Source organism: Salvelinus fontinalis, chromosome 1, assembly GCF_029448725.1.
Source record: "Salvelinus fontinalis isolate EN_2023a chromosome 1, ASM2944872v1, whole genome shotgun sequence".
In the NCBI taxonomy this organism is placed as follows: Eukaryota; Metazoa; Chordata; class Actinopteri; order Salmoniformes; family Salmonidae; genus Salvelinus; species Salvelinus fontinalis.
In genome coordinates, this window is record NC_074665.1 from 60,775,804 (window position 1) to 60,802,961 (window position 27,158).

At 42.6% G+C, this 27,158-nt stretch overlaps 2 protein-coding genes across 2 annotated transcripts; one reads left to right on the forward strand and one right to left on the reverse strand.

Moving 5' to 3' along the window:
• Positions 1-1,021: 1,021 nt before the first annotated feature.
• dnajb12a (DnaJ heat shock protein family (Hsp40) member B12a) lies at positions 1,022-13,713 on the reverse strand. Its single transcript, XM_055928455.1, has 9 exons — positions 13,534-13,713; positions 12,795-12,951; positions 12,300-12,445; positions 6,221-6,400; positions 5,878-5,960; positions 4,865-4,974; positions 4,277-4,449; positions 3,881-4,024; positions 1,022-3,283 (listed from the first exon to the last, which is right to left on the reverse strand). The coding sequence occupies exons 1-8, from the start codon at positions 13,664-13,666 to the stop codon at positions 3,903-3,905; spliced, it is 1,104 nt and encodes a 367-aa protein (XP_055784430.1). The 5' UTR covers positions 13,667-13,713; the 3' UTR covers positions 1,022-3,283; positions 3,881-3,902.
• trmt2b (tRNA methyltransferase 2 homolog B) lies at positions 13,645-26,090 on the forward strand. Its single transcript, XM_055928442.1, has 3 exons — positions 13,645-14,759; positions 17,095-17,334; positions 24,961-26,090. The coding sequence occupies exons 1-3, from the start codon at positions 14,097-14,099 to the stop codon at positions 25,579-25,581; spliced, it is 1,524 nt and encodes a 507-aa protein (XP_055784417.1). The 5' UTR covers positions 13,645-14,096; the 3' UTR covers positions 25,582-26,090.
• Positions 26,091-27,158: the final 1,068 nt, after the last annotated feature.

Sequence of the window (27,158 nt, forward strand, 5' to 3'; positions counted from 1 at the left end):
AACACTTTTGCCAAAAACATTTGCATGTACAGTTTTCCAATAGTTGCTTATCCACAGGCTTCATATGAAATCTCATTTTGAAATTGATCCTAAGTTCGCTTGTAACAGCACTGTACAATGAATTAAAAGTAACCCTATTGTTTTCTTCTCTGTTCCAGGATCAGTCATAGACATCTCCGTGATATCAGAATCTGACAGCGGGCTGTAGTCAGCCCATTGTTGAGAGCCTCTCTGATGCCACATACACTGTCCTGCACTGTTCCTACCAGATCTTCTCCTGCCCAACATCAGCCAGGAGCTTCCCCATCTAGCGCTAATGAGCCTCATTGACCTGTGTGTGGAGCAAGGGGACCAACAAAGGGAATTCAGGGGATGACTGTGTAGTGTGGAGAATATAATCATTGACCCTAACCTGGTTCCTACCTTCCAACTCACCCTGGTGTTACGGCCAGAGGTGGTGGTGGTGGTGGGGGGGGGGGGGGGGGGGGGGGTTGTGGCCCAAGTTGCAGAGGCTCTTTAGGGCCTGGGTCCCCCCAGAGGCAGAATGGGAGACACCCACACACTCTCAGGCTCAGTACCGGGTTCAGAGCTATCAAAAGAAAGCTGTATAGTTCATTAGAGTGCTGACATGGCCAGAGCTATAGGTGTAGTAGATATATCAGACTTGGGTCTAATAATATGTAGATATACTTAATATGCTGTGCTTTGTTTGGTTTGCCCGGTAAAATGGATCTGATGTAATGGTCCCAAAAGTGCAAATCAAGCACACCTCAATAGATTGACTCTGGTCTGATATGCATTGACTAAGCTCTGGAATGAGGACTCAACTACAGTGAGATAAGCCTTGTATTCCTCTGTGTGATAGCAGAAATGAATTCAGAAATACTGTACCAATGTGGTCACCAATGTACCTAAAAAGAACTCACTCCACTTTGAGGATGTTAGACATCATATAGCCAAACCCTGAAGTGGATACTCTTTTTATTCCCATAGTGGGGCAAGAAAATATTGTGCAACAATGTTTACTATGCATCAAATGTAGTTTATTTTTTATTCTTAAACCAAACATTTGAATGTTTAAGGGAACATACTGTATCTTGTTAATGGCAGCTTATCCACATCAATTGACATGTAGGGACAATCAAATGTAAGATATGGGCATTACAATGCAAAACTGCTGTTTTTAAACCATGCATTTGATTAGACGTATTTCTTTGATACACAAATATTCACCTGTTAATCTGTACTGCTTTTTGTACTTTCCTTCAAGAACTTAATTATTTTTCTAATTAAATATCCACATGAAGTACTTTGTTAATGGATCAAATATTTGTCTCTGTAATATTTCAGTGGCACCACATTAAGTCATAATTGTGACTATAAAAGGAAGAGACTGATTTGTGTTAAATTTTAATAAATACAGATTTTCATTTGTGCAATCATTTTCAATAGTCATCTCCATAATCCATAATCCAATGAGCTACAAGCAAATCCACAGGGTTCATTAAATGATATAGTAAATGACATTAGCTTCTTAACGCCATCTACAGTGTGTTGTTAAAAATTACGATGTATAGTATATACAAGTATGAACTATATATATATAAAAATAATTATTGGTTTAGATGTCTATAACAGAAGGCCTTGAGTTGGTTCTTCAAAATATTTATCAAAACATAATAGGGAAAAGGAAGCTTTATTTTAGCAGCTTTAGCAGTATACAGTGCCTTCAGAAATGATGCATACCCCTGTTCCACATTTGTGTTACAGCCTGAATTCAAAATTGATTAAATAAAAACATGTTCTCATCCATCTACACACAGTAACCCATAATGAAAGTGAAAACATGTTTCTAGAAATGTTTGCACATTTATTGAAAATTAAAAACAGAAATCTAGTGTTCACACACCTGAGGCAATACATGTTAGAATCACCTTTGGCAGCGATTACAGCTGTGAGTCTTTCTGGGTAAGTCTCTAAAGAGCTTTGCACACCTTTGATTGTACAATATTTGCCCATTAATCATTGTTTCAAATTCATCAAGCTCAGTCAAATTGTTTGTTGATCATTGCTAGACAACCATTTCCACATCTTGCCATCAAACAGATTTAGGTCAAAATTGTAAACTTGGCCACTTGAACATTAACTGACTTTTTGGCTAGAAACTCCAGTGTAGATTTGGCCTTGTGTTTAAGGTTATTGTCCTATGAAAGGTGAATTCACCTCCCCGTGGCTGATGGAAAGCAGACTGAATTAGGTTATCCTCTAGGATTTTGCCTGTGCTTAGCTCAATTCCGTTTATTTTTTATCCTAAAAAACTCCTGTCCTGTGGAGAGTGGTACTCAGTAATGTGTTATATTGGATTTGCCCCAAACATAAGACTTTGTATTCAGGACAAAAAGTTAATTGCTTTGCCATATTTCTTTAAGTATAACTTTAGTGCCTTGTTGCAAACAGCCATTAAACTCTGTAACTGTTTTAAAGTCACCATTGGCTTCATGGTGAAATCCCTGAGCAGTTTCCTTCCTCTCCGGCAACTGAGTTAGGAAGGTCACCTGTATCTTTGTAGTGACTGGGTGTATTGATACACCATCCAAAGTGTAATTAATAACCTCACCATCCTCAAAGGGATATTCAATGTCTGCTTTGTTATTTTTTACCCATCTACCAATAGGTGCCCTTGCGATGTATTGGAAAACATCCCTGGTTTTTGTGGTTGAATCTGTGTTTGAAGGGACCTTACAGATAATTTTGTGTGTGGGGTAGAGATGAGGAAGTCATTAAAAATCATGTTAAACACTATTACTTATTATGTGACTTGTTAAGCACCTTTTTACACCTGATCTTATTTAGGCTTGCCACTACAAAGGGGATGAATACTTATTGACTCAATATTTAACACATTTTTAATTCAGGCTGTAACACAACAAAATGTGGAAAAGTCAAGGGGTGTTAATACTTTCTGAAGGCAATGCACCATTCAAAAATACATTTAATCTCTCGTTTTCAAAAAACCATGACACCCGTCTAGTTCTGCCAGCCTTGAAGTGTTTTTGTATTTAAACCAGCTATCACCTTGTCCGTCTGTTTCACAGTTCTATAGGAAGTTAAGACTGACCACAGGAGTGTGCAGAGAGGGGTCCCCCCGACAGGCCATATCTGTCTGCAACCCACCATATGGATCTAAGGCAGTTTCTCTCAAATTGCTGCTCCAATTTTTGTGTGGGCTTGAATAGGGCGTTGTATATTGATTTCTTCTCATTCGATTCAAGTACCAAATAATCTGAGGGGGAAAAATAAGTATGGAGCAATTAATAAAACATCAAATGGATCTCCAACAGCAAAACCATTGAGATCGAGGTTTAAATCAGAGTATACAGGCAGCAAGTCATGCAAGCACACATCAAATAGGATAACGATTAATCATGGGCATTGATAATGGAAAATCTATATCAGTAAAAAAAAAAAAAATTATACATTGGTTTAATACAATACATTGCAACTGTAAAAGTTCACTTTTCGTTTCACTTCCACAGCTATGTGAAGTCTAGGCAACTGGTTGCCCATTGGGCCAGGTGTGAATGTTCTGGGAGCCTAACTTACTCAACCAGTTTGAATGCAATGGAAAGCCCATCCACTGTCGACGATAACCCATCAGCAGGCAATTAAGTATGCTAAATTGAGAGCATGTAAGAACATCTGCGAGAAGGTTTTGTGCATGCAGGAACAGTCATGAATGCTTTTTTACACAATAGCTTAGGTTAACAGAAAGGATAAACCAATATCAAGATATGCCTTGCTCATATCGATATCAAACCGATATCAAACAATATCAAAGTCAAAACGGTATCAATTGATATTGATATCATATCGAATTTACCATTCTGTTTGTTTGTGGGTTCTTATCCATGTAGCATGATCTGAATCTCCGACAGTCGTGAGCAGCTAGGCGTACCCATCCGCTGAGCCCTTTGGTACAAGTCAGAGTCTCCGAAATAACGAGCACGGTACAGCAAGCCTTCCTCTGGAAGACAAAAACACACAAAAATGTATCCAATATATTGAAAAATATAATCACGCAAATGATCAAAAATAGCTAACTTCAGCATAACTTCACTGCATTGGCCTGGTTAGTAGTTGCTAGAATGCTGGAGAGGACAATGTGAGAGGAAAATAGCCAAGCCAGTACAGTAAAGTACAATACAATATGGCATGATACTGTGAAAAGGGTACCAACTTTGCATGTGTGTTGTGTTAATGTTGGGCTGTGACTTACTCTGTTGCTTCTCCTTCCAGCAGTTGTTCCGGAGGTTGGAGATGTAGTCTTCCTCCACGCTCCTCTCCACATTCCTTAGGTCTTTTCCAGAGTACTCCTTGGTGAAGCTAGCTCCTACGTAGTAAGACACCTTCAGGGTCTGTGTCTGCCTCCGGTTGATGTGGCCCGCACCTCTGCAGCGCAGCACAGGAAGTGATAAAAGAGGATGTGAGAGTGTGACAAACAGGGTGGTTCAACTTCCTAAGTGACATCATGTCATAAAGAATTATAAGAAAAAGCTAAACTGTTGTAATAACTGATACCCTCAGATGTAATACATTATATGTGATAAAGTGATAACAAGAAATGCTTTAGATGTTGCTCATCAATATAATTTTTTACACTGACTCAACTAAAGCCTTTCAAATTTCCTTGTGACAAAACTAACGTTTCATCTATTCTGAAGCTGAAAATGCTGGGTCACGATCCACCACGTCTGTCAAACACTGCTATCATAAGTAAGTAGCAGAGCTGTATAGAAGTTTGTATAACTATTTTATAAGTGAGTAGTAGTAGTGTTAGTGTGTAAAGGAGGACACTGAGACTCACGAGCGGTGGCTAAGGCTGTAGGGGGGAGGGGTCACCATCATCTGGCTGAGGGCGGAGACGAAGATTAGGATGAGGATGGGCATCAGCTGGACAAAAAGGGCAAAACCTCCCTATAGGGGAACAGAGAAAGAAATAGATACAGAGAGAGAAAGAGAGTGAGATAAGAGTCAACCCTGCTCAAGCACTCCCCATGTGAATTCCAAACTGACTCCTAGCCCCTACTCCTTCTTTTAGGTGTTTATGCAGACCTGAAAGGATTGGCAGAACCTCAACCTTCAAATATACATGAAGTCTCCAGGGATAGAGGTCGATTTTGTATTCAGCACATACAGTACTAGTCAAAAGTTTGGACATACCTACTCATTTAATGTTTTTAAATTTTTTACAAATTTCTACATTGTAGAATAATAGTGAAGACATCAAAACTATCAAATAACACATATGGAATCATGTAGTAACCAAAAAAAGTGTTAAACAAATCAAAATATATTTTAGATTCTTCAAAGTAGCCACCCTTTGCACTTTGGCATTTTCTCAACCAGCTTCATGAGGAATGCTTTTCCAACAGTCTTTATGGAGTTCCCACATATGCTGAGCACTTGTTGGCTGCTTTCCCTTCACTCTGCGGTCTAACTCATCTAACTCAAACCATCTCAATTGGGTTGAGGTCAGGTGATTCCATTTTGAATTCAGCACACGTCACAGAATAAGCTAGATAACTAAACACTGTATTCTGTTGAATATGCCATACTAATAAAGGCATTTTAATTAATTATATGAAGAGTGCCTTGGTCCTACTTTCTTTTTGATGACCAATTTACCCCTTTTACCAAAGAGCACCTTCTATCTACCAACATATACTATTGTGTACCTTAGTAGCGCTTCCCTTCCTCCTCTTTCTACTGTATAAGTTTGACTATTGTCATGGTCAGTACCCTTCATTCTGTCATGAAGTGAGGATGTAAGAAATGTGTCCATTGATCAACAAAAACGAGCGTACAGATTTCACTTACATCCCGCTGTTCTCGCCTCTCTGGTCCTGCTCTATGCTGATGGCCAAAGTGCATTCCGCCGTTTCTGTAAACATGTACATTACCTGGAAGAGAGCAGAACATACAGTATAAAACAACAATTAGCATCCAAACATCCAGGCCAGCAGAACATCATTTAGACCACATTTTTGTCCACAACCAAGATTGTGTTCATTAGGGCATGCAACCGATAATGTTTCAAAACATTTGCCACAGAAAACAAAAATGTGCTTTTCTTATTGGGGAAATCCAGGAAGTCCCTCCCTGTTTCAGTCCATTTTCTTTCTTTCGTTTGGTGCCTAATTAATAATATGATCCAACTCACGTGATGGGAAACCTCCTCCAAAGAACATGTTGAAGAGGTCCTCGGGCGAGATGTCGGCTTCGAAGTCATGGCGCTGGTGCCTGTGCTGTTGTCTCGTAGGGTGAGCTCTCTCCTCACCATACTGGTCATACTGGCTCCGCTTCTCTGTGTTACTGAGTACAGCGTATGCATTGCCAATGGCTGGGGAACAAAAGAAACACACAGTAACCATTATTCCAAGATGGCGTAGCAGTCGGACGTCTGTTTTGTCTTGTCCAGTGTATATATCGTTTTCTTCATATATATTTTGTTTACATTTTTAATCTCAATCTCTCAATAACCCAATTTCCATCTACGGACTGAACATACTCTCCTGCAACCCGCCTCTCCCAATGTGGTACGGATCTGCTATTTTTATACTTTAGAACCGGAACCCCCTAGCTACTAGCTAGTAGTCAGTTAGCCACTGCTAGCTGTCATCACCCGTAACTCGGACATCAGCCAGCCTCAGCCCGATCAATCCCTGCCAGTCTACACAGCGTGATATCAACCCAGAGCATATTGGACTGCTTTTTCCTCGACCACATCTCTGGATTCCTACCGCAAGTTCTGAACCTTTACACCGGATCAGCGCAGCGAGCTAGCAGCTATCAGAGTGGCTATCGATCCATCAGCCAATTCCTGGGCTACAATACCACTTCTGTCAATTGGCCTGGACCCTTTAATGCTGACGCGGAGCCCCGCTGATCCATCACGACTGGTCTGCCGACGTAACCGTCCGAGGGGGTTTCAACAGGCTCTTCCATTGCGACGTTCCATCTGCTAGCCCCGGCCTGCTAGCTGTCTGAATCGCCGTGTCTCCAACTCACCTAGCTACTCACTGGACCCTATGATCAGTCGGCTACACATGCCTATCCCTAATGTTATTATACCTTGTCGATTGCTGTTTTGGTTAGTGATTATTGTGTTATTTCACTGTAGAGCCTCCAGCCCTGCTCAATATGCCTTAGCTAGCCCTTTTGTTCCACCCCCCACACATGCGGTGACCTCACCTGGCTTAAATGGTGCTTCTAGAGACAAAACCTCTCTCATCTTCACTGAATCCCTAGGTTTATCTCCACTGTACTCAAATCCTACCATAATTTTGTCTTTACATTATGCCCTGAATCTATTCTTCCGCGCCCAGAAATCTGCTCCTTTTGCTCTCTGTTCCGAACGCACAAGACGACCAGTTCTTTTAGCCTTTAGCCGTACCCTTATCCTACTCCTCCTCTGGTGATGTAGAGGTTAACCCAGGCCCTGCAGCCCCCAGCATCACACCCATTCCCCAGGCACTCTCATTTGTTGACTTCTGTAACCGTAAAAGCCTTGGTTTCATGCATGTTAACATTAGAAGCCTCCTCCCTATGTTAGTTTTATTCACTGCTTTAGCACACTCCGCCAACCCGGATGTCCTAGCCGTGTCTGAATCCTGGCTTAGGAAGGTCACCAAAAATCCTGAAATTTCCATTCCCAACTATAACATTTTCTGACAAGATAGAACTGCCAAAGGGGGCAGAGTTGCAATCTACTGCAGAGATAGCCTGCAGAGTTCTGTCATACTATCCAGGTCTGTGCCCAAACAATCGAGCTTCAACTTTTAAAAATTCACCGTTCCAGAAACAAGTCTCTCACCGTTGCCACTTGTTATAGACCCCTTTCAGCCCCCAGCTGTGCCCTGGACACCATATGTGAATTGATCGCCCACCCATTTATCTTCAGAGTTCGTACTGTTATGTGACCTAAACTGGGACATGCTTAACACACCGGCCGCCCTACAATCTAAGCTAGATGCCATCAATCTCACACAAATTATCAAGGAACCTACCAGGTACAACCCTAAATCCGTAACCATGGGCACCCTCTTAGACATCATCCTGACCAACTTGCCCTCTAAATACACCTCTGCTGTCTTCAACCAGGATCTCAGCGATCACTGCCTCATTGCTTGCGTGTGTAATTGGTCCGTGGTCAAACAACCACCCCTCATCACTGTCAAATGCTCCCTAAAACACTTCAGCAAGCAGACCTTTCTAATGGACCTGGCCCGGGTATCCTGGAAGGATATTGACCTCATCCCGTCAGTAGAGGATGCCTGGTTGCTCTTCAAAAGTGCTAAAATAAGCATGCCCCATTCAAAAAAATGTAGAACTAAGAACAAATATAGCCCTTGGTTCACCCCTGACTTGACTGCCCTTGACAAGCACAAAAACATCCTGTGGCGTTTTGCATTAGCATCGAATAGCCCCCGCAATATGCAACTTTTCAGGGAAGTCAGGAACCAATATACTCAGTCAGTTATGAAAGCTAAGGCTAGCTTTTTCCAACAGAAATTTGCTTCCTGTAGCACTAATTCCAAAAGGTTTTGGGACACTGTAAAGTCCAGGGAGAATAAGAGCACCTCCTCCCAGCTGCCCACTGCACTGAGGATAGGAAACACTGTCACCAAGACAAATCTACAATAATCGATAATTTCAATAAGCATTCTTCTAAGGCTAACCATGCTTTCCACCTGGCTACCCCTACCCCGGCCAACATCTCAGCACCCCCTGCAGCAACTTGCCCAAGCCCCCCCCCGCTTCTCCTTCACCCAAATCCAGACAGCTGATGTTCTGAAAGAGCGGCAAAATCTGGATCCCTACAGATCAGCTAGACTAGATAATCTGGACCCTCTCTTTCTAAAATTATCCACGAAAATTGTTGCAACCCCTATTACTAGCCTATTCAACCTCTCTTTCGTATCGTCTGAGATCCCCAAAGATTGGAAAGCTGCCGCGGTCATCCCACTCTTCAGAGGGGGAGACACTCTAGACCCAAACTGTTATAGACCTATATCCATCCTGCCCTGCCTTACTAAAATCTTCGACAGCCAAGTTAACAAACAGATCACCGACCATTTCGAATCCCACCGTGCCTTCTCCACTATGCAATCTGGTTTCTGAGCTGGTCATGGGTGCACCTCAGCCACGCTCAAGGTCCTAAACGATATCATAACCGCCATCAATAAAAGACAGTACTGTGCAGCTGTCTTCATCGACCTGGCCAAGGCTTTCGACTCTGTCAATCACCGCATTCTTATCGGCAGACTCAATAGCCTTGGCTTCTCAAATGACTGCATCGCCTGGTTCACCAACTACTTCTCAGATAGAGTTCAGTGTGTCAAATCGGAGGGCCTGTTGTCCAAACCTCTGGCAGTCTCTATGGGGGTGCCACAGGGTTAAATTCTCAGGCCAACTCTTTTCTCTGTATTTATCAATGATGTAGCGCTTGCTGCTGGTGATTCTCTGATCCACCTCTACGCAGATGACACCATTCTGTATACATCTGGCCCTTCTTTGGACACTGTGCTTACAAACCTCCAAACGAGCTTCAACACCATACAATCCTCCTTCCGTGGCCTCCAACTGCTTTTAAATGCCAGTAAAACTAAGTGCATGCTCTTCAACCAATTGCTGCCCGCACCCTCCCGCCCGACTAGCATCACTACTCTGGATGGTTCTGACCTAGAATATGTGGACAACTACAAATACCTAGGTGTCTGGTTAGACTGAAAACTCTCCTTCCAGACTCACATTAAGCATCTCCAATCCAAAATTAAATCTAGAATCGGTTTCTGATTTCGCAACAAAGCCTCCTTCACTCATGCTGCCAAACATACCCTCGTAAAACTGACTTTCCTACCGATCCTTGACTTCGGCGATGTCATTTACAAAATAGCCTTCAACACTCTACTCAGTAAACTGGATGTAGTCTATGACAGTGCCACCCGTTTTGTCACCAAAGCCCCATATACTACCCACCACTGCGACCTGTATGCTCTCGTTGGCTGGCCCCCACTACATATTCGTCGCCAAACCCACTGGCTCCAGGTCATCTATAAGTCTTTGCTAGGTAAAGCCCTGCCTTATCTCAGCTCATTGGTAACCATAGCAACACCCACCCGTAGCACACGCTCCAGCAGGTATATTTCACTGGTCATCCCCAAAGCCAACACTTCCTTTGGCCGCCTTTTCTTCCAGTTCTCTGCTGCCAATGACTGGAACGAATTGCAAAACAATAACTGAAGCTGGAGTCTTATATCTCCCTCTCTAACTTTAAGCATCAGCTGTCAGAGCAGCTTACCGATCACTGTACCTGTACACAGCCAATCTGTAAATAGCACACCCAACTACCTCATCCCCATATTATTACTTACCCTCTTGCTCTTTTACACCCCAGTTTCTCTACTTGCACATCATCAGCTGCACATCTATAACTCCAGTGTTAATGCTAAATTGTAATTATTTCGCCTCTATGGCCTATTTATTGCCTTACCTCCCTACTCTTCTACATTTGCACACACTGTACATAGCTTTTTCTATTGTGTTATTGACTGTACGTTTGTTTTTGTGTAACTGTGTTGTTGTTTTTGTCGCACTGCTTTGCTTTATCTTGGCCAGGTCGCAGTTATAAATGAGAACTTGTTCTCAACTGGCCTACCTGGTTAAATAAAGGTGAGGGGGGAAAAAACCCTAAAAACTTCAGCTAAGCTTTTAACTTCTTATGGCTGGGGGCAGTATTGAGTAGCTTGGATGAATAAGGTGCTCAGAGTAAACTGCCTGCTACTCAGGCCCAGAAGCTAAGATTTGGATAGAAAACACTCTGAAGTTTCTAAAACTGTTTGAATGATGTCTGTGAGTATAACAGAACTCATATGGCAGGCAAAAACCTGAGAAAAGAATCCAACCAGGAAGTAGGAAATCTGAGGTTTGTAGGTTTTCAAGTCATTGCCTATCTAAGATACAGTGTACAATTGGTCCAATTGCACTTCCTAAGGCTTCCACTAGATGTCTACAGTCTTTAGAACCTTGTTTCAGGCTTCTACTTTGAAGGATGAGGGAATGAGAGCTGTTTCAACCAGGTGTCTGGCAGAGTGCCATGAGCTCACTCAGGCGTGCCCCCGTGAGAGGTAGCTGCGTTCCTTTTCGTTTCTAAAGACAAAGGAATTCTCCGGTTGAAACATTATTGAAGATTTATGTTAAAAACATCCTAAAGATTTATTCTATACATCGTTTGACATGTTTCTACGAACTGTAATGGAATTTTTAGACTTTTTGTCTGGCCTGCGCGTCATGAATTTGGATTTTTGAACTAAACGTGCGAACAAAAAGGAGGTATTTGGACATAAATTATGGACTTTATCGAACAAAATAAACATTTATTATGGAACTGGGATTCCTGGGAGTGCATTCTGATGAAGATCATCAACGGTAAGTGAATATTTATAATGCTATTTCTGACTTCTGTTGACTCCACAACATGGCGGGTACCTGTATGGCTTGTTTTTGTGTCTGAGCGCCGTACTCAGATTATTGCATGGTGTGCTTTTTCCGTAAAGTTCTTTTGAAATCTGACACAGCGGTTGGATTAAGGAGAAGTTTATCTAAAGTTCCATGTGAAACACTTGTATCTTTTATCAATGTTTATTATGAGTATTTCTGTAAATTGATGTGGCTCTCTGCAAAATCTCTGGATGTTTTGGAGGCAAAACATTACTGAACATAACGTGCCAATGTAAACTCAGATTTTTGGATATAAATATGAACTTTATCGAACAAAACATACATGTATTGTATAACATGAAGTCCTATGAGTGTCATCTAATGAAGATCATCAAAGGTTAGTGATTTCCCTATTTCTGATTTTTGTGACTCCTCTCTTTGGCTGGAAAAATGGCTGTGTTTTTCTGTGACTAGGTACTGACCTAACATAATCCGATGGTGTACTTTCGTCATAAAGCCTTTTTCCAATTGGACACCGTGGTGGGATTAACAACAAGTTTATCTTTAAAATGGTGTAAAATACTTGTATGTTTGAGGAATTTTAATTATGAGATTTCTGTTGTTTGAATTTGGCTCCCTGCACTTTCACTGGCTGTTGTCAAGTCGATCCCGTTAACGGGATCTCAGCCGATCTCAGCCGTAAGAACTTAAACATACTTTGCCATGATGGTATACTTCAGATATGACATTGTGTACTTATTAGCAAGCAGTGAAATTTCAACTGCCAGAAAATAGGTTACCTTTAAATGCCTCTGTGGCTCCTGGAGCATGGTTTTTATCGGGGTGGAATTTCAGGGCCAGTTTCCTGTAGGACTTCTTCAGGTCCTCCTCCCCGGCGTCCTTTTCAACTCCCAGAATCTCATAGTAGTCTTTACAACTCTTTATTCTACACACATGGCATAAGAGAAGCAAAGAGAAAGTAAACAAGTCAGTGAAGCAAACCAATTAGTCGAGCAATGAGCAAGAAACAAACAATGAACCATGTAGCACTATCTCAGGTTGTCTGAATCATTCTAAAGTATGCGTGTTAAAACATAATTTAGACAGAGGTTATAATTATCAAAGTGTACAAAGTAGATGTTCCCCTTAAACACAGATCTAGGATAATTGAATCAACCCCAATCCTGATTCCAAACCTTAATCATTAGAGAGGATAAACAAATACCAAATCATGGACCAGCGGTTAGGGAACTCATTCTGGCTCTGTTAAACGTAATAAGTACACACAGACATACTTTTTAACAGCATCCAGCTGATCTGATGTGTATGGTTTGGCTGAGTCTGTGGCTTCGTCTCCATGGCTACGTTGTCTCACTCCAGAACCATCCCCATTCATAGGCCTCTCTTCTTCATCCGGTGGTTTCCTATTCTGTTCGATGGACTCTAGTAAACCTGGGTGGATAGGAATAGGTTTACGGGACAGCTGCAGATGATAAGTGATAACGTTGGCATGTCACTGCAGCCATATAACTTACACTTCTCTCCCCATAACTAAGGCAAATTTAAGACGTGCATCACAGTACAGTAAGGCCTACATTTTATCTCCAACACTATTGTGTAACTATGCAACATTACAGCAATGTTGGTGGTGCCACCTGTGTCAGCATATCACAAGCAAGAAAGTTAGGGAAGTAGTTACTAGCTAGCTTGGCCATTCATGTACTGTAATGCAAGCGCCTTAGGTGGGCTGGGTATGGGTTTCTCGAGAGCTAACGGGGTCGATAGCTAACGTTAACAGGCTTGTTGTTAGCTTGCTAGCTATCTCAGATGTTTATCATTAACATGAGAAATCACTCAACATGCCATAACAAAGATTAGTTGTTGATAACAAAATGAACTACAAGTACCACCTCTCCAAAAACTGAGGTCGATGTCATGCTAGCTAAAAGTTAGCAGATTTGGTTCTGAGTGTACTTTGGCCCACCACCAACTGACAGGTAATACTGCACGCATAAAAATAGATAATCAACGTACTTTTGGCCTGATCGGTTGGAAACAAACGCTGTGCCTTTTCTAGAAACCTCTTAGCTTTGTCTGGTTGGTTATTACTGAGCGCACTTATAGAAATCTTTATACACCGTTCAGCTTCGTCCTTGTTTGATTCCATCGCGACAGCGGAACTAGTCTGTTTACTCGCAAGCTGGTCGCTCTATGATGGCGTCACCGGGAAGGTAAAAAAAAATTGGAACTTAAATAATACGTCATTGAATTTCAATCTCCGTGTACATGTGTACATTCAGGGTCAGTGACTAATTCATTTTAACATAGTTGGCTTCAAATTGCGAATTGTGATACATTGCGATATACCCATTCTTTATGTGTTTGGTGGTCTAAGCTATTTGTCAAATTGTAAATACAGAAATACATGTATTGTAACATAAGTGGCTAAACAACAATAAAAAATAAAAAAGCTAGCTTCGTTCAAGCTAACTGATCAACGGAGGCGTCCAAGGATCAATAATCCCAATGTATGTACAACAGCCATTAAAACGTGTGTGTTCCTGTGTATAGTTTAATCATATAGTCCCCCATTTGCCATGATTTTAATACTAGCAGGTTTAAGGCCAGCATTACTAAAACATAAGATAGTACATGTTCTGGTGAAGGCATGTCTATGCTCGGGAGCCAAGGAGGATGATGATGATATCACCACCAACCTAGGGAACCCACCAAAATTATCAAAGAAGAAATGGAGAAAGAATTTCAGGAACAAGCCTGCATCAAATGAACACCTGCCCTGGGAGGAGAGACTGGCCGACTCTGTCACTCCTCTGTGGCGGCTGAGTTACTACGATCAACTCCAGCTGAAACAGAAGCACCAGGAGATGATCCTACTACAGCTCTCAGATCAGCTCTTATGTGGAGAGTCGACCCAACATAAGGCCTTGACACAATGTCCTTCTCCACCCAGGAGTACCAAACTCAGCTTCCCTCTGCTGCCTATCTTACCGTCACCTGTCAGGGACGGCTACCGTAACAAGTCTACCTTCTCGGTCAACCGTGGCGTGGATGGCAACCCTAAGACGGTGGGGTTCTACGTGGGAACGGGAAAGGTGGGAAACATTGTGTGTGTGAACGGGGACCACCTCCTCAACATGCCCGAGAGACATAAGCTGGTGGCCAGGTGCTACCAGGACTTCCTCCGCCTTTCAGCCCTGGAGCCCTGTCTGCTGTTCCACGACGGAGGCCACTGGAGGGAGGTAGGATAGTATCTAAACCCAGTTCAGAGGGCCCACCAGCAGTTTCATATATTTGATGTATCCTAACACCATCACAACTGATTCAAATCAAATTAATAGTGGTGGCATTCCTTCTTGATCAGATCTCACAACACTTGTATAGGTGTTTAACATATCAGCTAACCACATCATATGATATAGCAAGCAATCTGATGCCCGACTGCAGTCGATGAAGTGGCAAACAACCATTGGTTGATGCAATGCAACGGCCCTTTTTGAGAGCATCAAAACTGTGATGCATCTTAGGTAAATTAACTGACTTGACTGATCTACAAATAATAATGGTGCTCAGAAAGTGACTTTTTGGACATGAATGCCAAAACATTCAAGAGATAAAGGTGCTCAAAGTTGACCTATTTTGCATACCCACCATACCATGAGACATCCATGTCTTCATCACTGGAAAAAGTACCGTAAACGGTTGAGGTTGATATATTTTAAAACCTTACAAACAGGGTCGTCAACTATTTGATAATTTCTTGATAATTTTTAGATACATATAAATCGTCTTTTACATTTTTTCCCCCCTAAATCTCAATGATAAAAAAAAGTGGAAATTCAGATTTTTTTCACATTCACATATTTCGTAGTTTTTAGCTCATCTGATGTTTTTGAGTTGTGCCCGCCATCAGTTTAGACATAACATGTTCTTCAATACAGGGTGGGTGTCATGTATTCACTTGTAGCCTACTTCTCAGCTGAGATGCCTGTGAGAAGGACCCAATCACGTGATGCGCATTGGCTAATGAGATATCTGAGATAGCCATGTGAGTGAGAGGTGCTTCGGAGCACGGCAGCCGGGAGAAGGGAATTATTATATTCAGCCCAAGGGCACAACGGCCACAGAAGGCATTGATTTTTTTAGGGGGCATTACGGCCACACAAAGGGGATGCCGCCGGGAAATTCGAGGCCTGCTGAGATTGCAGCCTGCAATACAAACAAATCAGAGCTCATGCCTTTCATGCAACTTTTTTCAAGTCATCATTAGAGTCGCATCACGCAGCCTTAAAATGTATTAACATATAGTCCAACATTTGTATCACAACTAAAGTTGCATACATAACTCTAAATTAAGCATATAGGAAGAGCTGTTTCTTTGTAAACCGCTCAACACAGAATAGTCGCATGTGTGCACTTCCTTGGAAATCGTTTGGAGAAAATATCCTTTCTATTTTATTCAGCTATGTTCAATTGTATTTTTTATTGTGATAGTGTCGGCCAGGGGCACTCAACTCTTACCCTACAACACAGGTGTCAAACTCATTCCACGGAGGGCCGAGTGTCTGCGGGTTTTCGCTCCTCCCTTGTACTTGATTGATGAATTAACATCACTAATTAGTTAGGAACTCCCCACACCTGGTTGTCTAGGGCTTTATTGAAAGGAAAAACCAAAAACCTGCAGACACTAGGCCCTCCGTGGAATGAGTTTGACACCCCTGCCCTACAAGGTCCGGCGCCTGCTGGTTTTCTCTTCTACCTGATAATTAATTGCACACACCTGGTGTCCCAGGTCTAAATCGGTCCCAGATCAATGAAAAAAAGTAATGAAACTGGCTTTAAGGTCCGGAGTTGAGTTTGAGGGGTGTAGGCTATATTAAATGGATTTATTCAGCTTTTTAAAATGTAGATGTTCCAAAGGTCTTCATCAGTGGCTTGTAGGCTAGGCACAGGAGATGCTAAATGTGTTTTAGTTAATTACGGTCAATTACTGTTAGACGGGCAGTTATTTTCTTGACAATCACCGGCTGACAAAATTTCATGACCGCCACAGCCGTGTTCAAGAGTGTCAAATCCATGATGCATTGTGGGTAAATTGTGACTGACTGACTCATCTACAAATAATAACTAGTCGTTGATTTATGACGCAAGGTGATTCGTAGATAAGTCAGTCAGATGTCAAACAAGCCCAATGATACAGGTGTTTCAGCTGTTCTTGTGTTGGAATACTTCAAATATATAGAACTACTGGTGGACTGGGATTTTTTATTTGACCTTCATTTAACTAGGCAAGTCAGTTGAGAACAAATTCTTATTTTCAATGACGGCCTAGGAACAGTGGGTTAACTGCCTTGTTCAGGGGCAGAATGACAGATTTTTACCTTGTCAGCTAGGGGATTTGATCTTGCAACCTTTCGGTTACTAGTCCAACGCTCTAACCACTAGGCTACCTGCCGCCCCAATGAAAAAGGCTGGGATAGGATAGTCCGATACTTTATTGTTGCTGGGGGGGTAAATTGTCTTCGACACAGTACTGCTGTATACACATGAACCCTATAAATTATTACACACTCACAGGTGACAGTGAGGACCAACGCAGCAGGCCACACCATGGCCATCGTCTATTTCCACCCACAGAGGCTCACCCCGGAGGAGATAGAGGTCCATAAGTCCTCCCTGGTGGAGTACTTCACCCAGGGGCCTGGTGCCATCTGCCAACTAGACTCCCTGTACTTCCAGGAGAGCTCCATGACCCGTTGCAGCCACGAGGAATCCCCCTACCAGCTGCTGCATGGCCAGCCACACATACACGAGGAGGTGAATACAATACAATGCAATACAATATCACTGCAGTCTGTACTCCTCTGCAAATTGGCAGTCAATGGTACTGATATTATAATTTTTCACGCTTCATGTCCAAATCATCATTAAGTAACTTAATTGAGCTACACAATACATTTTCATACTTTAGCATGATTTGAACATGAATTGCAAAAAAATCTAAAATCAATACCATTTTACTTCCATTTGATTAGAATTTAGCATTTGGAAGCAGTGGCAAGGTAAATAAAACCAAAGCATGGGATTGCTGTCATCATACCTTGTCCATAGACTGCTTACAGCAGGGGTACTCAACTACTATTTGAGAAGGTTCAGTGACATAAACTTCCAGGGTGGCAAAGGTCCGGATGGATATCGTCCTTTATCGGCGCTGTGGTACAGCGTAGTAACAAACATAGTTGTCTACGACTTAGGAAACATGTTGTTATATAAAATGTACATTAATTACATTAAATGAGACTAAGAATTTTAATTAATTACAGTATTTCGAATGTAAACATGTGCAACATTGCTGAAGAACAAAAGTGGTTGCATAATTGTCTATGCAAAAAGTGCACTGTGAACCATTTTTTTGTTTGTATTTTTTTTTTTAAATGAGCCCCTTTTCTCCCCAATTTCGTGGTATCCAATTGTTAGTAGTTACTATCTCATCGCTATAACTCCCATACGGGCTCGGGAGAGACGAAGGTCGAAAGCCATGCGTCCTCCGACACACAACCCAACCAAGCCAAGCCGCACTGCTTCTTAACACAGCGCGCATCCAACCCGGAAGCCAGCCGCACCAATGTGTCGGAGGAAACACTGTGCACTTGGCGACCTGGTTAGCGTGCACTGCGCCCGGCCCGCCACAGGAGTCGCTAGTGCACGATGAGACAAGGATATCCCTACCGGCCAAACCCTTTGAAGTTGAAAAACTAGTGTTAATGACTCCAACCTAAGTGTATGTAAACTTCCCACTTCAACTGTACGTTTTAGTTCAACATTCCTCTGTCCTAGTTTAAAAAAAAAAAGTTATAATCCAATAGGCTTGGTGCCAACGAGAATGACATCAGAAAGTAGTCAAGACGACTAGCTTGATTGAGCCTCCGTCATGTATATCTCACTAGGTCAGGATTTTTACGCCTCCATATATCCACTAGTTCCAATATATCCATGACATTTGTGATTTCCTTAAGAGCATGAAGGTGATAGTTTGTAGTGTGATTTCCTTTATGGTCCATCGAGATATTTAAAACAGTATTATAATCTCCCACCATAATAATAGCGTCTTGTATTGCTTGAAGGGTTGATAATGTATTATATATATTTTCAAAGAAACATGGCTCATCATGATTTGGTCCGTAAAGGTTAATGAGCCATATCTGTTTATGGTCCAATAACATAAGTAATATCATCCATCTGCCTTGCGGATCTGTTTGGACAATTTTGCACATTCGGATCAATATTACTGTTAATTTATTTCATCACCCCTTTTGAGTTTCTTTGCCCCTGGGAGAAATATATTTCACCCCCCAGTCCTTTTTCCACACAACTATATCTAAAATTGTTGAATGAGTTTTCTGTAAACCATAGATATTATGTTCTTTCTCTTTAAGCCAAATCAAATTTTATTGGTCACATACACATGGTTAGCAGATGTTAATGCGAGTGTAGTGAAATGCTTGTGCTTCTAGTTCCGACCGTGCAGTAATATCTTAACAAGTAATCTAACAATTTCACAACAACTACCTTATACACACAAGTGTAAAGGAATGGATAAGAATATGTACATATAAATATATATGGATGAGCGATGGCCGAACGGCATAGGCAAGATGCAGTAGATGGTATAGAGTACAGTATATACAGATGAGATTAGTAGTGTAGGGTATGTAAACATTATGTAAAGTGGCATAGTTTAAAGTGACTAGTGATACATTTATTACATCCAATGTTTAATTATTAAAGTGGCTAGAGATTTGAGTCAGTATGTTGGCAGCAGCCACTCAATGTTAGTGATGGCTGTTTAGCAATCTGATGCCTTGAGATAGAAGCTGTTTTTCAGTCTCTCGGTCCCAGCTTTGATGCACCTGTACTGACCTCGCCTTCTGGATGATAACGGGGTGAACAGGCAGTGGCTCGGGTGGTTGTTGTCCTTGATGGTCTTTTTGGCCTTCCTGTGAAATCGGGTGGTGTAGGTGTCCTGGAGGGCAGGTAGTTTGCCCCCGGTGATGCGTTGTGCAGACCTCACTACCCTCTGGAGAGCCTTACGGTTGTGGGCGGAGCAGTTGCCGTATCAGGCGGTGATACAGCCCGACAGGATGCTCTCGATTTGTGCATCTGTAAAAGTTTGAGTGTTTTCGGTGACAAGCCAAATTTCTTCAGCCTCCTGAAGTTGAAGAGGCACTGTTGCGGCTTCTTCATCACGCTGTCTGTGTGGGTGGACCATTTCAGTTTGTCCGTGATGTGTACGCCAAGGAACTTAAAACTTTCCACCTTCTCCACTACTGTCCTGTCGATGTGGATAGGGGGGTGCTCCCTCTGCTGTTTTGTGAAGTGTACAATCATATCCTTTGTTTTGTTGATGTTGAGTGAGTGTGAGGTTATTTTCCGTACACCCCACTCCGAGGGCCCTCACCTCCTTCTTGTAGGCCGTCTCGTCGTTGTTGGTAATCAAGCCTACCACTGTAGTGTCATCTGCAAACTTGATGATTGAGTTGGAGGCGTGCATGGCCACGCAGTCATGGGTGAACAGGGAGTACAGGAGAGGGCTGAGAACGCACCCTTGTGGGGCCCCAGTGTTGAGGATCAGCGGGGTGGAGATGTTTCCTACCCTCACCACCTGGGGGCGGCCCGTCAGAAAGTCCAGGACCCAATTGCACAGGGCGGGGTCGAGACCCAGGGCCTCCAGCTTAATGACGAGTTTGGAGGGTACTATGGTGTTAAATGCTGAGCTGTAATCGATGAACAGCATTCTTACATAGGCATTCCTCTTGTCTAGATGGGTTAGGGCGGTAGTTGTTTAGCTCAGTTACCTTAGCTTTCTTGGAAACAGGAACAATGGTCACCTTCTTGAAGCATGTGGGGACAGCATACTGGGATAGGGATTGATTGAATATGTCCATAAACACACCAGCCAGCTGGTCTGCGCATGCTCTGAGTAAGCAGCTAGGGATGCAGTCTGGGCCGGCAGCCTTGCGAGGGTTAACACGTTTAAATGTTTTACTCACGTTGGCCGCGGTGAAGGAGAGCCCACAGGTTTTGATAGCGGGCCATGTCAGTGGTACTGAATTGTCCTCAAAGCGAGCAAAGAAGTTGTTTAGTTTGTCTGGTAGCAAGATGTTGGTGTCCGCGACGGGGCTGGTTTTCTTTTTGTAATCCGTGATTGACTGTAGACCCTGCCACATACGTCTCGTGTCTGAGCCGTTTAATTGCGACTCTACTTTGTCTCTATACTGACGCTTAGCTTGTTTGATTGCCTTGCGGAGGGAATAGCTACACTGTTTGTATTCGGTCTTGTTTTCGGTCGCCTTGCCATGATTAAAAGCAGTGGTTTGCGCTTTCAGTTTTGCGCAAATTCTGCCATCAATCCACTGTTTCTGGTTGGGGAAGGTTGTAATAGTTACCGTGGGTACAACATCACCAATGCACATGCTAATAACCTCGCTCACCGAATCAGCGTATACATCAATGTTGTTTTCTGAGGCTATCCGGAACATATCACAGTCCACGTGATCGAAGCAATCTTGACGTGTGGAATCCGACTGGTCGGACCAGCGTTGAAGGTAAATATTGTTTGTCTTTTCCTATTATCTGTTAACCCATTACAATTATAACTGGCTATACTTATTTCACCAATTACCCAAATCTATCATAATTTATATTTGTAAATGTACCATTAAAAAGTACCATAGTGCTTTTTAACTACATGTTGATAGAGTTTAGCAGTGTAGGTTATTGTGGAAGAAGGACAGTGACATTTCTTCTAAATCTATTTTGCTTAAAGGTCATTACTATAAATTAGATATATTAGGGATGTTAATCATTAATCGGTTAGCCGCCGGAAATACATTTGACTGGTCATGCTTATCGGTCTGTAGGGTAATCTGCATAATTGTGTGGAATTAAATTAAAGTGTATTTTCTTAGTCGTCATGCATATTATTTATCAAACGTACACAGCATACAGAGCCTAGTTTGAGAAGTAGAATAGCCTACCACCTGTCAGACAGCGCGAGAGTAGCTCCTCAAAAAGTCTGTAGGCTACTGGAGTGAAACCTGCTTCTGTAAGCCCAGTCATTGCACAACAAATAACAATTCTAAATGCAATTGCGTGTTAACTTTGGTGGCCTGGATTAAAAGGAGCTATTTTTATTTATCATATCTCAACTCTTAATTAAAACGCGCCTCCCAATCGACATTCGGGTGTAAAGGCTATAGCCTGCCTACCGTTGACATATCAGCGTTTCACCCACCCCTTTGCAATGTGAGCTTGAGGCAGTATAATTGTTTGAAACCTGAACGTTTTACTTTCCTTCAAATAATGAGGCATGTTTAACCTTGCTTCAAAGTAGCCTTGCGAAAATCCAACCGTAGAAATGTGGAGGTAATTACACCACATTACCAAAAGCATGTGGACACCTGCTCGTCAAACATCTCATTCCAAAATCATGGGCATTAATATGGAGTTGGTCCCCCCATTGCTGCCATAACTCTTCTGGGAAGGCTTTCTACTTGATGTTGGAACATTGCTGAGGGGACTTGCTTCCATTCAGCCACTAGTATTAGTGAGGTTGGGCACTGATGTTGGGTGATTAGGCTCGAAGTCAGTAGTCCAATTCATCCCAAAGGTGTTTGATGGGGTTGAGATCAGGGCTCTGTGCAGGCCAGTCAAGTTATTCACACCGATCTCGATAAACCATTTCTGTATGGACCTCGCTTTGTGCACGGGGGCATTGTCATGCTGAAACAGAAAAGGGCCTTCCCCCAAACTGTTGCCACAAAGTTAGAAGCACAGAATCGTCTAGAATGTCATTGTATGCTGTAGAGTTAAGTTTTCCCTTCACTGGAACTAAAGGGCCTAGACCAAACAATGAAAAACAGCCCCAGACCATTATTCCTCCTCCACCAAACTTTACTGTTGGCACTATGCATTGGGACAGGTAGAGTTCTCTTGGCATCCTCCAAACCCAGTCGTCCGTCGGACTGCCAGATGGTGAAGTGTGATTCATCACTCCAGAGAACGCGTTTCCACTGCTCCCGAGTTCAATGGTGGTGAGCTTTACACCATTCCAGCTGACTTTTGACGTTGCACATGATGATCTTAGGTTTGTGTGCTGCTGCCCGGCCATGGAAACCCATTTCATGAAGCTCCCGATGAACAGTTATTGTGCTAACGTTGCTTCCAGAGGTAGTTTGGAACTTGGAATAAGGGTGTTGCAACTGAGGACAGACTATCTTTACGTGCTTCGGCACTCAGCGGTCCAGTTCTGTGAGCTTGTGTGGCCTACCAGTTCTTAGATGAGTTGTTGTTGCTCCTAGACGTTTCCACTTCACAGTAACATCGCAGTTGACCGGGGCAGCTCTAGCAAGGCAGAAATTTGATGAACTGACTTGTTGGAAAGGTGACATCATATAACGCTGCCACTTTGAAGGCCATTCTACTGCCATGTTTTGTCTATGGAGATTGCATGTCTGTGTGCTAGATTTTATACACCTGTCAGCAACAGGTGTGGCTGAAATGGCCAAATCCACTATTTTGAAGGGGTGTCCACATACTTTTCGATATATTGTGTGTATAATAGTGTATTTTATAAAGACTTCCTCATGCCATTAACCATAATTTCTCTCCTGTTCTATATGTTTTCATATCATCCAAAGGCACAATCATAGTAGTATTAAAACTTTAAAGGGTTCTTCGGCTATTCCCATAGGGAAACTGTTTGAAGAACCCTTGGGTCCAGGTAGAACCCATTCGGTTTCCATGTAGAACCCTTTCTCCAGAGTGTTCTACATGGAACATAAAAGGGTTCTACCTGGGACCAAAAAGGGTTCTTATATAGGGATAGCCGGAGAACCCTTTTGTACCCCTTTTTTCTAAGAGTGTAGTTGTTGCTATTACACTGAACAAAAATATGAACACAACATGCAACAATTTCAAAGATTTTACTGAGTTACAGTTCATATGAGGAAATCAGTCAATTGAAATAATTTCATTAGGACCTAATTTATGGATTTCACATGACCGGGAATAAAGATATGCATCTGTTGGTCACCGATACCTTGAAAAAAAGGTAGGGGCGTGGATCAGAAAACCGGTCAGTATCTCGTGTGACCACCATTTGCCTCATGCAGCGCGACAAATCTCCTTTGCATAGAGTTGTTGATTATGTCCTGTGGAATGTTGTCCCACTCCTCTTCAATGGCTTTGTGAATTTGCTGGATAGAACTGGAACACGCTGTCGTATATGTCGATCCAAAGCATCTCAACCATGCTCAATGGGTGACATGTCTGGTGAATATGCAAGCCATGGAAGAACTGGGACATTTTCATCTTCCAGGAATTGTAAACAGATCCTTGCGACATGGGGTTGTGCATTATCATGCTGAAACATGAGGTGATGACGGCAGATGAATGGCACGAGAATGGTCCTCAGGATCTCGTCACGGTGTCTCTGTGCATTAAAATTGCCATCGCTAAAATACAATTGTGTTCGTTGTCCGTAGCTTATGCCTGCCCATACCATAACCCCACTGCCACCATGGGGCGCTCTGTTCACAATGTTAACATCAGCAAACCGCTCCCCCACACAACACCATACACACTGTCTGCCATCTGGCCGGTATAGTTCGAAGGTGAACATTTGCCAACCGAAGTCGGTAGCGACGCCAAACAGCAGTCAGGTCAAGATCCTGGTGAGGACGACGAGCACGCAGATGTGCTTCCCTGAGACCGTTTCTGACAGTTTGTGGAGAAATTATTCGGTTGTGCAAACCCACAGTTTCATCAGCTGTCCGCGTGGCTGGTCTCAGACAATCCCGCAGGTGAAGAAGCTGGATGTGGAGACCCTGGGCTGGCGTGGTTATACGTGGTCTGCGGCTGTGAGGCCGGTTGGACGTACTGCCAAATCCTCTAGAATGACGTTGGAGTCGGCTTTTTGTTAGCTGCTTCATTACAGGAGTTGTATGTTCAATAATAGGCTGTAGCCGTATGAACTGTAAGACGATAGGTTTGCTATTGTTGCATGTTTCCATTTAGCTCTTAATAAAAAATATCCGGTCCTTGTATGCATGCATAGTATCAGGGAGGATGAGGCAAAACGAGAGGTTTCACTCTCGCCAAAATATGTCCAAAATAAGCCCAATACGTTTCTATGGGCTTATTTTGGGCCTAAGGTTGTCGCCTGCCTTCCCGCCTTGGGACGACTCCCATTGTTAGGGCGAGAACATAAGCTTCTCGTCATTATACACAGATCTCTGGTAGTATTTTCTGTTGGTCATTTTATTGTTTGCAAAACAATGTACAGTTTGTTGACCGGTTATTGAGGATAAATAAGTCGGCAGCAAAATTGACAGAAATGTGCATCCCTAAGATGTATTTATCATGCACTTATATCATCCACAGATTTTGGGGTTCAAGTTCCGCATCTCGGCAGACGCCTTCTTCCAGGTGAACCAAGGGGCGGCGGATTCGCTGTACCGCACAGTGAGAGAGATGGGCCTCCCGAATGGAGCTCGAGAGGGAGGAGGAGGGGGCACACTCTTGGATGTGTGTTGTGGAACGGGGGCCATCGGTATCACCATGTCCCCCAGAGCGGACCGGGTCATCGGGATAGAACTTATCCAGCAGGCCGTGGAAGACGCCAGGCACAACGCAGCCCTCAACCAGATCCAGAATTGTGAGTTCCTCCCTGGGAAAGCCGAGGTTGTCCTTCCTGGGCTCATGGAGGTCCTGGGCTCCACCACTGACTCTGGAGGCCCCCTCACGGCTGTGGTGAACCCAGCCCGCGCTGGCCTGCATTATCGTGTGATCCGGGCTCTAAGGAATAACTCATCCATCCGCAGGCTGCTCTATATTTCCTGCAAACCCGAAGGAGAGGCCATGAGGAACTTCAGGGAGCTGTGTTGCAGTCCCGACCCACATAGGAAGCTGACAGGCGAGGCTTTCAGGCCGACTGTGGCTGTGCCTGTGGATATGTTCCCTCACACGCCACACTGCGAACTGCTGCTGGTCTTTGAAAGATAGTTAATTACTACCACTACAACTTCTATATCAAGTTTCTTACACATTGTGAATTCTTACACATAGTGAATGGTGTCCTCTGGATTGTGTGATGACTACAGAGATAAAACAGTAAAATCAGTGGAAACTCAATTCCAAAATCCTCTCAAAAAGGAAAGTGATTATTACATTTTTTTAAATGCTGAGAGCTTTTCAATGTCATGTAGAATGTTGAATGAAAGTTGTGTTATTCAGAGACAGATGCAAGTCTAATGAGGGGGTTGTGTTCCTATATCCTGCAGCAGCAGTGAAGCAAAACATTTCCTGCCTTTTGTGAATGGATCAAAAGTAGGAAATGAGTGGAGAGCAGGGGAAGTGTGTTTGGGGTTGCTTGCTCACAAAATGCAAGTATAGATTCTACACTATCTTCCTGTATTCTGTGTTTGAATGAGGCATATGCACATGCTGTATTTCCTGTTACTTCATGTTACATGCCTGAACTGAGTAGGCATAAAGTCTATATATCTACACTAGGTGGTGCTGTTGAGTCCAATGGTCCAACTATTAACTTATACTGTGTAGCCTTCAGGTATGGTACACATCTTCCATTATTGCTGACATACAAGACAGAAGGTACCCATAAACTTGATCAACTAGGGTGGAATCTACAGTATTTGATCAGTTCTCCCTTCTAAAAACCCATAGTTAACATATAACAAACTTAGAACAAAATAAATCATGGACATATTTGAGAAGTTTGGGATCAATGCAGGAAGTAAGCAATTTTCAGTCCTGCTTTAAACCAAATACAACTCACAAAGTTTAGCATACATAAAGGCTTCATAAGCACTACATAAATGCTTCACAAATCATATAAGTGTATCGCATATTCTATCAATGTTGTATAAACACTGCGTTATGTCACATTTCGCAATTCACTCTACAGTGGGAATGACAATGTCACCTTTTATATATCATTTATGACATATGCATATAGATAGCAGCTGTTAATTGGTCAGTTCTGAGGACTCCTGGGAGGCGTAGGTCTATGACCAAGGTGGAATTCAAATAAAATCACATGTATTTAAGATGCTTTAAAAGTTGAATATACATTCACAACTTTACAAATTGGTTTGAAGTACTAAAAGGACAAAACAAGACACTTGAGGCAAGAAGCATTTCAATATAGCCTTTTCTAATTTTTTATGACTTACAATCAGCACTGTCCAGGACATAGCTTAGATGAAAAGGCCTACAAAAATGTTGGCCTCGTTAGATTTATTTTCAAAAGCACAAGTAGGTATGTCAGGCTTCAAGTAAGTAGGAGCACTAGCAAAACTGTGAAGAAGTGGAATAATAGAAGTATGGAGAACAACAATACTGTTCTTGCTGACAGAAGCACACTAATCACCCTATATGTAGCCCATTGTGAGGAATGATAATTGTTCCACTGACAAGCTATTGTGAAAGAATAAATACGTTTTTACACCCCAAAAAATTTGGTTGCTCTAGTACATTTTTGTGGTTTAGAAGCAAATTTCCTACAATTCTACCCAGGCTTTTGTAACATGACTCATGGCATATTTTGGGTAGGCTATTTC

Bases quoted from the DNA above. Each gene is read 5' to 3' on its own strand.
- trmt2b (XM_055928442.1), top strand. From the start codon at position 14,097: ATGATTTTAATACTAGCAGGTTTAAGGCCAGCATTACTAAAACATAAG. The intron at 14,760-17,094 runs GTAGGATAGTAT...ACACACTCACAG, and splicing joins ACGGAGGCCACTGGAGGGAG to GTGACAGTGAGGACCAACGC. The intron at 17,335-24,960 runs GTGAATACAATA...TATCATCCACAG, and splicing joins AGCCACACATACACGAGGAG to ATTTTGGGGTTCAAGTTCCG.
- dnajb12a (XM_055928455.1), bottom strand. From the start codon at position 13,666: ATGGAATCAAACAAGGACGAAGCTGAACGGTGTATAAAGATTTCTATA. The intron at 12,446-12,794 runs GTATGTCTGTGT...CCATGTGTGTAG, and splicing joins CAGCTGGATGCTGTTAAAAA to AATAAAGAGTTGTAAAGACT. The intron at 4,975-5,877 runs GTAAGTGAAATC...GTTCCCCTATAG, and splicing joins AGAGGCGAGAACAGCGGGAT to GGAGGTTTTGCCCTTTTTGT.